At 37.1% G+C, this 10,725-nt stretch overlaps 1 protein-coding gene across 1 annotated transcript; it reads right to left on the bottom strand.

Moving 5' to 3' along the window:
* Positions 1-1,426: 1,426 nt before the first annotated feature.
* Positions 1,427-10,474, bottom strand: LOC135154598 (soluble scavenger receptor cysteine-rich domain-containing protein SSC5D-like). Its single transcript, XM_064101334.1, has 3 exons — positions 10,263-10,474; positions 5,343-7,408; positions 1,427-4,674 (listed from the first exon to the last, which is right to left on the bottom strand). The coding sequence occupies exon 2, from the start codon at positions 6,597-6,599 to the stop codon at positions 6,174-6,176; it is 426 nt and encodes a 141-aa protein (XP_063957404.1). The 5' UTR covers positions 6,600-7,408; positions 10,263-10,474; the 3' UTR covers positions 1,427-4,674; positions 5,343-6,173.
* Between the last annotated feature and the right edge of the window lie 251 nt (positions 10,475-10,725).

Here is a 10,725-nt window from a genome sequence, read left to right as displayed (position 1 = left end):
TGCTTATTTGTGTCAAGGCTGCCTTTTTTTGTCATCTCCCCTTTTCTTATTCTTTTTGACCCCCTCCCCTCCCTTCATCTCCCACCCCCACCTTTTCTATCTATTGTAATCTCCCCCCTCCCCTCTTCTGTAATAAGGTGATATTTGCTTCTGGGTCAATTGCTCCTTCCCTAGAAGGGTTAGTGTTAAGACCTGGGTTTTGGTTTTTCAGTGTAGGATTAGCATTGGGTTAGAGGTCGGGGTTATGTTTCGCTTCATGTAAGGATCTTCCTCCAGAAGAGCAATCGTCTCAGGAGCAAATGTCAAAGACCCCTTATTTGCAAGCCAAATGTGACATTGTTCTTGAAAGCCCAGTTCTTAGTTTTATCATGGGTACTGTACAATGCGAAGATAGTAAATTTAGAAGGTCAAGGTGCATCATTGTGAATTTTTTTAGGTGCAGTTTCTATTTCATCAAAGGTAGAGTGATTTAATTTATTCAGCCCCCATTTTTATTTTCGAGGGGGGCAATTTTATGGTCGACTCAAAATTTAAGCTTTTAGAGTATTTTCAAGGACAATGTCACATTTTGACTTGCAGATTCCAGATTTTTGGGTGAGGGGGAGGTGAATGTTGCAAAATTGATTGATATTGATGGCAAATTTTTTCCTTCTTTTCAATAAATTTAGTTTTTATACCATAGCAACCATGTGGAATTATGTTTATGGAATATTCCAATATCCACTCAAATGAATACTTGATCAATCAACCCATTCTTTTTCCATGTTCATAAAGTTAGAAATATTAAAAGTTCTTAGTTGCCAACAACAATACATTTTGCAACATTACAGGTATGATGTTTACAAAGGTGAATTTCACAAAATGTAAATTTTAGTTTCGTTTGAAGAGCATTTTCTGCCAATGTGCTGCATACTTTGTCACACATTTGATTTGTATTCTATTTTTTAATCAGGTATTTGATTTGTATTTTTGATAATTATTAAGTCACTAAAAGGGTGTGAAAAAAATACCAGTTACAAGACAAGAATTGACAATGCTAAAGAGAAGTAATTTTCTTTGGATAACGTTAAATTTCACATTTTTCTTGCATCTGTCACAAAAGGTTTTAAATCAATAATTGGAAGTTAATTACATTTTTTGCTGAAGTGATTGTTGAAATGAGAACATACATTTCATGAAGTTCACCGGATGTATAAAGGGCTTTCACATTAGGTTGCTTTATCAATCATTTATGAGCAATACTATTGTCTGCAAAATATAGTGGAATCAAAAGCTCGCGCAACTAAGTGTGAAAGCCCCTGTAGATGGTGGGGGGGGGAGATGAGGGGAAGACAGAGAGGGAAGGGAGAGGAGACAGAGAGACAGAGAGGGATAGATGGGAGAGAGAGGTGGAGGGGTAATAAATACAAGTTACAACAAGGAGGTGTAATATGATCATTTAATAATCAATCGTCCAGGCAAAATAAATAAAAAATTTAGGCCAATAATGTAATTTGCAAACATACATTATTTGCAGAGATACTTGTAGTTCAGATTTTTCAAGAGCACTTAAGAAATAAGGTAGAATACGGTAGACCGATTTACCGATGAATTCCTCTGATAATGATTTAAAATTCGTTATTTTGCCTAGACGATTTGGGGAAATACAAAAGAAAAATCAAATTTCAAATAATATACATAATTTCTTAACAAAACTTATTTTTGATAACCTTAAGCAGATACGAACTAGCAGCCTTAATTGCACCACCTAGAGTCTTCAACTACTCAAATCTAACCCAGTTCAAAACCCATAATAAGCATTTTATTCTTGTTATGGGTTGTTTTACAGTCAGAGTATACCTTGAAAACAATTCAATCTGTGCATCATAAGAAATAATTGAATTGCAATCTCAAATCTGTTAGACGCTGTTTGAACAACCTGCAAGAGAACCTTTTCCATTATTGGAATTTTGAAATACACATTTACTTCTCAGAAGTGACCATATCTGGAATTTTAGGGCCATAATTAGTCTAATTTTGTTTTTTCCAATTTCGAGCCCTCACATCTTTATAATTAGTGATCATTAGGCATAGGTATTGTTTTTTCCAATCAGAATTGATTTTTGAAATGAAATATTAAATTAAATTTTATTATAATTAGATAATCCATTATTTGATTAAAATTTTGTGTGTGTGTGGGTGTGTGTGTGTATATGAACACTTGTATGGATGCAACAAACTGAGAATGTTAATTTACCCCACATCCACTTATTTTCCAGAAGTTCCAATGTTCCAAAGTGTCCTCTCCTAAAAATGAAGCAATTGGCAGAACATGTAATTAAAAGATTGAATCCCTAAAAAAAAAAAAAAAAGAATAAATGTGGCTGACATGCCACACAATTTGAAATGATTATCATCACTTGTTTACAACACACACATTATAATTGAGGGGGAAAGGGCAACTTTTTTTTTAGTCAAATGAGACATCTCGGTATACCCTGATTGTAAAACAACCCATACATAGGTCCACTTAATATCATAACATGCTAAAATCACTTCTGGATGTATTCATACAGGCAGTAATTCGTAATTACATCGTACAGTCAATGGAGTGTTTGTCAGTTTGCTGCCCCTTAAAGCCGATACAGATATCATTACCATTCAGAAGAATGATATATGTATCTAATACATTAATAAAACATTTCAGAAATACATCATTACGGAGTACCTAAAAAAAAGAAGAAGAAATATCCATGTCTTTGCCAGAAAATGAACTTTACTCCCTTAACGATCAGGATTCCATTTCATAAAAACATTGTTATAATAACAAATGCAAAATTTCTACAATAGTTCACTATCATCCAATCAGATTGAAGGATTTCAGTAGCTTTTAACTGTTAATGCAAATTTGTTATTATAACAAGTTTCATATGAAACCGATCCCAGATCTATTTCAATTTTTGTCTCCAACGCAGTTTTCATTTTCTATCTGAATTTTCGTTGGGGCAGTATGTTCTACTTATTTTCTATATTTCTGCATTTATCTTGTGAACTATACGAAACTACACGGCGATGAAGATTACTACCGCCAAGAAAGTAAGCAGACTAAAGAATCAAGAATCATACATTACTGCATGGTACAAAAGAGCAACCGATTTGCCTGTATGAAAAGGCATATGAAATACTATACTCTATTATTTGTCTGTTCATGGTTTCATGTATTCATTAATTTCATTCATCTGCTCATTTGATTCTTTGAATATTGATTAATCAGTTAATTTATTTATCAAATTCATCCATTGTTTTATTTATTTTCATTATCTAGCTATCGATCTATTTATTCATTATCTATTCATTTAATTATTCATCCATTTTCACATTGTATTAATTCATCTATTCGTTCATCATTTACTATTTATCGGTCTATTCAATTACTTATTCATCCATTTATTCACATTGTATTAATTCATCTATTCATTCATTTCATTTCTGAAGGCGTTCACCAGATTATGTTTACATTGTATAATCAATGAGGATTGGTCCAAACAATAGTAATCATCAACACCTGAAAGGGGAATCATTACAATTCATTATTAACAAACAAAGAAAAAAAGGTTTCTTGGCCGGTTGGCCCACACCTAGTAGTACACAACTCCTCGTCATACTTTTCAAAGCATCCAAAATAAGATATACATTTTCATTAAATCACGGGGCACGGGAGTACGAAATCAAACCAATTAATGCCAGAGATGATCCCAATCTGAATGTTAAAGGACAAGTCCACCCCAACAAAAAGTTGATTTGAATAAAAAGAGAAATATCCAACAAGGATAACACTGAAACTTTCATCAAAATCGGATGTAAAATAAGAAAGAAATTATATTTTAAAGTTTCGCTTAATTTCACAAAGCAGTAATATGCACATCCTGGTCGGTTTGCAAATGAGGGAATTGATGTCACTCAATCACTATTTCTTTTGTATTTTATTATATGAAATATGAAATATTCTAATTTTCTCCTCATTGTCAAGTGATACAACGAATGATACCTTCCTGAACATGTGGTATTTATCATTGTTTGATACTATATGGTTCAGTCAAGTTGGTTCTTATCGTCAAATCTGTAAAAAATAAAATATTGTATAATTCAAACAATAAAAAACAAAAGAAATAGTGAGTGAGGGACATCATCGTCTGTCTCATTTGCATGCAACTGAGTTGTGCATATCACTATTTTGCGAAAAATAAGCAAAACTTTGAAATGTCATAACTTCCTTATTTTACATCCAATTTTGATGAAATTTTCAGTGTTATGCTAGTTTAATTCTTCTCTATTTATTCAGATCTACATTTTCCTGGGGTGGACTTGACCTTTAAGTTATACGAGCGAGTTAACATACGACTGGTGATCCTTTCTTAATTGTGGTGAATGATGCACACCAGATTTCCAATGGTGTTGTTTTAGTTGAGGTATGATGGTTCGCTCGTAACTTACGAACATCTTTATGAAACACCAACCTGATCTATTTTTTGATATTCTTTGAAGAGGATAAAGCAAATGTTACCTGAGTAATAGATGTGTTCTCTATCAACAATATTGGCTGTCATGGTCAATGGTGATCACCATATTCATGTGTCAAGCAACAAGCACTGACCAGTGAGAGAACCAAGATACTGGTGCTGCGGTCATCATCGGCTATAAATAAGGCAGAGAGACAAACAGGGCAGGGGAAGTTAAATCATTATGATGAAACATAAATTGTATTGGGAAACAATGTTGTCTTAACTGAGAACACAACTTTATGCAATGTGGGCAATTCCGTTAAGTACGTCCGGCCCCCTATATATGTGGGACCTTCATGAAGTTTTCTGTCTCTGATTTCTTGTTCTTTTGACAGTCTGTAATGCGATCAAATCGCTCATGACACTAGCTCAGCAACAGTTCTCTTGTATGTGTGCAAACAAGCAAAAAATATAAACAAATCTACAAAATAACCTAAAATCCTGAAAATAACATGTATTCAAATAGTTACAATCATTTTCTTGTATACAAAATACATGACTACATTATGATGGGGTTTTGTGCCCTCACCCTTGCTGCTCCGATCATCTAAAATTAAAAGGACAATTATTAACAAGTCCACTAAAAGTTGTATTTTGTGTTTCTGAAATAACCAATAGTTGCATACGATACTTTCATCTGAACTAAACTTATCTCAAGGGACCTCGAATGAAGCATAAGCGATTATATTATGACACCCTGGTTAGAAAAAATGCTATCTCAATGGACATATACACTGATCTTATCAACAAATCAAAAAATAAAAGAGTTTGAGTTACTGGACGAGGACTTTCTATCTTTACCTCAAGGAACATCAGGGTCTCCTTTGTGATTTCCTCCCTTTTATTCCTTTTCCTACCCAGTTTTTCCTGCTTCAGGGACATATTAGAGATGGATTGGTTAGACCTCCACTGATTGCATCAAGATCATCAGAACCCTCGTTAGTTTGATGTGGTGCCTGATGCTGTCTGGTTGCTTGTTGTGGTGCCTAGATGCTGTCTGATTGCTTGGTGTGGTGTCTGGTTGCTAGGTGTGGTATCTGGATTCTATCTAGTTGCTTGGTATGGTACCTGGATGTTGTTGGGTTGCTTGGTGTGGTGCCTGGATGATGTCCGGTTGCTAGGTGTGGTATCTGGATTCTGTCTAGTTGCTTGGTATGGTACCTGGATGCTGTCTGGTTGCTTGGTATGGTGCCTGGATGCTGTCTAGTTGCTTGGTGTGGTACCTGGATGATGTCTGGTTGCTTGGTATGGTACCTGGATGCTGTCTGTGTGCTTAGTGTGGTGCCTGGTGTGGTGCCTGGATGATGTCTGGGGCCCATAGCATAAAGAGTTGCAATCAATCGCAACTCTTAAAACACTGCTTGGTGTGGCGCCTGGATGACGTATGGTTGCTTGGTGTGGTGCCTGGATGATGTCTGGTTGCTTGGTGTGGTGCCTGGATGATGTCTGGTTGCTTGTTGTGGTGCCTGGATGATGTCCGGTTGCTTGGTGTGGTGCCTGGATGATGTCTGGTTGCTTGGTGTGGTGCTTTGATGATGTCTGGTTGCTTAGTGTGGTGCCTGGCTGATGTCCGGTTGCTTGGTGTGGTGCCTGGATGCTGTATGGTTGCTAGGTGTGGTATCTGGATTCTGTCTAGTTGCTTGGTGTGGTGCCTGGCTGATGTCTGGTTGCTTGGTATGGTACCTGGATGTTGTCTGGTTGCTTGGTGTGTTGCCTGGATGATGTCCGGTTGCTTGGTGTGGTGCCTGGATGATGTCTGGTTGCTTGGTGTGGTGCCTGGATGATGTCCGGTTGCTTGGTGTGGTGCCTGGATGATGTCCGGTTGCTTGGTGTGGTGCCTGGATGCTGTATGGTTGCTAGGTGTGGTATCTGGATTCTGTCTAGTTGCTTGGTATGGTACCTGGATGCTGTCTGGTTGCTTGGTATGGTGCCTGGATGCTGTCTAGTTGCTTGGTGTGGTACCTGGATGATGTCTGGTTGCTTGGTATGGTACCTGGATGCTGTTTGTGTGCTTAGTGTGGTGCCTGGTGTGGTGCCTGGATGATGTCTGGGGCCCATAGCATAAAGAGTTGCAATCAATCGCAACTCTTAAAACACTGCTTGGTGTGGCGCCTGGATGATGTCTGGTTGCTTGGTGTGGTGCCTGGATGATGTCTGGTTGCTTAGTGGTGCCTGGATGATGTCCGGTTGCTTGGTGTGGTGCCTGGATGATGTCCGGTTGCTTGCTGTCCGGTTGCTTGGTGTGGTGCCTGGATGATGTTCGGTTGCTTGGTGTGGTGCCTGGATGCTGTATGGTTGCTAGGTGTGGTATCTGGATTCTGTCTAGTTGCTTGGTGTGATGCCTGGATGATGTCTGGTTGCTTGCCTGGATGCTGTCTGGTTGCTTGGTGTACTGGTGGCTGGATGATGTCCGGTTGCTTGGTATGGTACCTGGATGCTGTCTAGTTACTTGGTATGGTGCTTGGATGATGTCTGTTTGCTTAGTGTGGTGCCTGGATGATGTCTCGTTGCTTGGTGCGCAGCCTTGATACTGTCTGGTTGTTTGGTATGGTACTTGGATGCTGTCTGGTTGTTTGGTATGGTGCCTGGATGATGTCCGGTTGCTTGGTATGGTACCTGGATGCTGTCTAGTTGCTTGGTTTGGTGCCTGGATGATGTCTGGTTGCTTGGTGTAGTGCCTTGACGATGTCTGGTTGCTTGCATGGTATGGTGCTTAATTGGATGCCGTCTGAATGGTGTATGGATGATGTTGCCTGCATAATGCATAGATGCTGCCTGGTTGTCTGATGGGGGTTCAGACTTTGATGATTCATAAGGGGTTCATCTATCTCTTCATCAAAGAAGACAGAAGCATACGCGGTGCAATCCTGCAATCATAAAACAATCAAAAGAATAGTCATCAGGGATTTATACCTTGGTCACATTTGCTCTACGGCGGCCGTACGGCGAGTCGAAAACAGCCGTTTTATTAATTCTAATGCAAACCACCTATATATAGTTGGAACAAAAAATGTTAAAACGGCTGTTTTTGACTCTCCGTACGGCCGCCGCAAAGTGGGCCGGGGCGAAACAAAAGTGCGCCAAAAGTCATTTTGGGCAATTTCAGATTTTTAATTTTTGTTATGCCCAGCTGAAAGACAACACTTTGAAGAATACTTCAGCAAAATATTTCATTCCGGAATTTGCATAAAGGTTGTTAATTTCCTACCTCAAATCGTAAAATGTGACATTTTGCGAAATTTCGCGTATATGATAACCTAGTTGAAAAACAGGCCATTTCACAGGAGGTTTTTCATGTAGGAATCTGAAATGGCTCCAACATAATCCTGAAATATTCTTTTTTCGTAGTAAAGGGTTCAAAGTAGATAAAAGACACCTTTCAGGCGGTTTATAGGATGATTATTCCTCGAAATAGGCTGAAAATCCATGTTTTTTGCATTTACATTATAAACGTTTAGATTTCCGTGGATTTCCGTCTAAATTCTATAAGCATCATTTTTCCCGATGTCTAAGCTTTAAATCGATACCAAGTTTAGCTGCTCGTTTTTGCCCGTTGTCATCACACAACACCCCCAAAAACCTGTTAAAAAACGGTCATTTTTATACCGCGCAGTCATCGTAGCGCACCGTATGGGTGTACATTGCCGTTCGCTTTTGCACGGCGAGGACGATTCCCCTTCCATTCCATGAAAATGACATGAATTCCGGGCATAATAAACAAAAAAAAAGGTTGCTAACGCAAATAAGGGCTATACCCACAACTCTTCTAGAGTTAAACTTACTTGTAGAATAATTTCAGCCAAAAACCCTCTTCATAGTGATACATTCGTGGTGTTATATACTCTGCGTTTTACACAAGTCAACACAGCTTGATAAAGCGCTGTTAATATTTTTCATATTTTAATTTTTTTTTTTATAAATCTAATTAATGATCATTTTGATGACATAAAATTATTTTCGGCATATCATACACACCTTTTAGGCATGTGAGAAACATAAACCAACATTCACTCTGGTCAATCTTAAAGTAGCACATAACACAAAATTTATATACCACACATTGTTTAGCGTAATTTGTATTTTCACAAATAGGTTTTAAGCAGCCAATCAAAATTTGGTATCAAGGTGACGTCATATCGGCTTTAGATTATGTTCAGTCGATTCTACGCCCAAAATTACCCAAAAGCAACATGTTAAACTAAAAATCTAACTCGGAATATAATTTTGGCGCACTTTCAACTCATTCTGGCCCACTGTGCGCCGTAGAGCAAATATGACCAAGGTATTACATATATTGATATCTTCTCTTCTATATAAAATGCATGAATTTTATGTAAGGTAAATAGGTTTGTTGTTGTTTTTTAATATGTGATTATAAGCAATTCATTTGCCCCTATAAATGATAAAAGTACGAGAATCCACAAATCTTGATATTTATATCCGGTAGATCAACCATTCAGCTTTCTACATGCACACTGCACAGCCTCACTACAATTCAAATTGTTCAAAAGTTTTTATTCGGAAAAAGTGGCACAATGTCAATATGTCACAGCGTCAAATATACTCATTACTTAAAATAAAATAGAATATTACGAGGTTCTCATTTGTACGTTCCCATGATTGGGAAATTCTATATAGCAGCAGTTACAACTTTGAAAACAATTACATGTAAGATGAATGATAATTAAAAAATAATAATTTATATGAGAATAAAATCCTAAGTTCGCCGACCTCAAATAATGTTTCACCTTATAACTAAGAAACTTGTTATTCCTTTCATATCATGAGTGATATACAATAGCCATTCTCACACAGTTTAATATTACTTTTTGGTCTCAGTCATGCCAGTGTGTACTGCCAAAAATCGAAGGGTATTCGGCATTACCAGATTTATTACCCCTATTCATTTTTAACATGATACTATACTGAAAACTTCAAAATTATCTTGGAAATTCAAAATCTTGACCTTTGGTTTAAGGGGTTCTCCAGGCTGTAAATGATATGGTTTGAATAGATTTAAAAAAATCAGACGCACAAAACACTGTAAATCTCATCAAAATCGGAAAAGGAATAACAAAGATATTGTATGACATTCCAAAACTTTGCATTATTTCGGCACTACAGCTCTGTGCATGTCCTCATGAATATGCAATGAGTAAGCTTACGATTACACATCCCCCACTTCGTATTCTCTTGTATTTTATTATGATGTGATATCGTATTTATTCAATTTTTTCCCACCAAGGATGAAAGCAATTTGATTGAAAACTGAATAATGTATAATGTATATAGTCATTACAGCAATTTTATTTCGTTACTTGTAGGGAAACATAATCATACTCACATGAAAATATGAAATAATTATGATTTCATGTAATAACACAAGAAAGAGAAAAGTGGGGACATGACGTCATCAGCCCACCTAATGGATATTCATAACAGTGTACATATACATGTAAATGTTTTCACAAAATGTTGCTAAAGTTTAGAATTCATTAACCTCGTTATTTATTTCCAGATTCTGATGAACTATTTAGCGATTTGCTCGATGAATTTGACTGTTCTTAATACTTAAAATCATTTTCAGCCCGGAGTACCACCTGAAGTGAAATCCAACTGGTTTCAATTGGATTTTGGTCCTGGGTTGTAACACTCATTCAATGAACAAGGTAATGATATAACCTTGTTCTCAGTTACATCTCCATGTGCACTCACACTTACCTTGTCATTACAAAAATCATGTTTAAAATCACTGCAGCTTCCTTCTTTTTCTCCCATGAATGTAGTAATATCAGGAAAAGAAAATCTGTCTGATGTCCAATTATTTGAGAACACTTATCCGCTGGTTATACTTATAGATTTGCTGTCCTCATGGTCGTTGTGGCGCCTTCTCATGTCCGCCATTACTGTTGTCACATGGCTTGCATTCCTGTCGACAAAAGACATTCACTTTCGGCTGTCCATCAGCTTTTCAAAATTTCCCGCCATTGTGTGCTCATTCGCCTCAGTGCATATACCGCATTAACCTATTTTGAATGAACACTGACTCGGCGTATTGTTTATGGGCGGTGATTGTCTGCATCGTTTTAAAGAAACTCCTTGCTTCTTGTATGGGCTTCAGTTTGATCAATGATAATATTTATGAGCATAAGGCTCATAAATATTATAAATAAGTAATGCATCA

Source organism: Lytechinus pictus, chromosome 1, assembly GCF_037042905.1.
Source record: "Lytechinus pictus isolate F3 Inbred chromosome 1, Lp3.0, whole genome shotgun sequence".
In the NCBI taxonomy this organism is placed as follows: domain Eukaryota; kingdom Metazoa; phylum Echinodermata; class Echinoidea; order Temnopleuroida; family Toxopneustidae; genus Lytechinus; species Lytechinus pictus.
The sequence above is the reverse complement of the archived record's forward strand: the minus strand, read 5'-3'. Positions and strand labels throughout refer to the sequence as shown.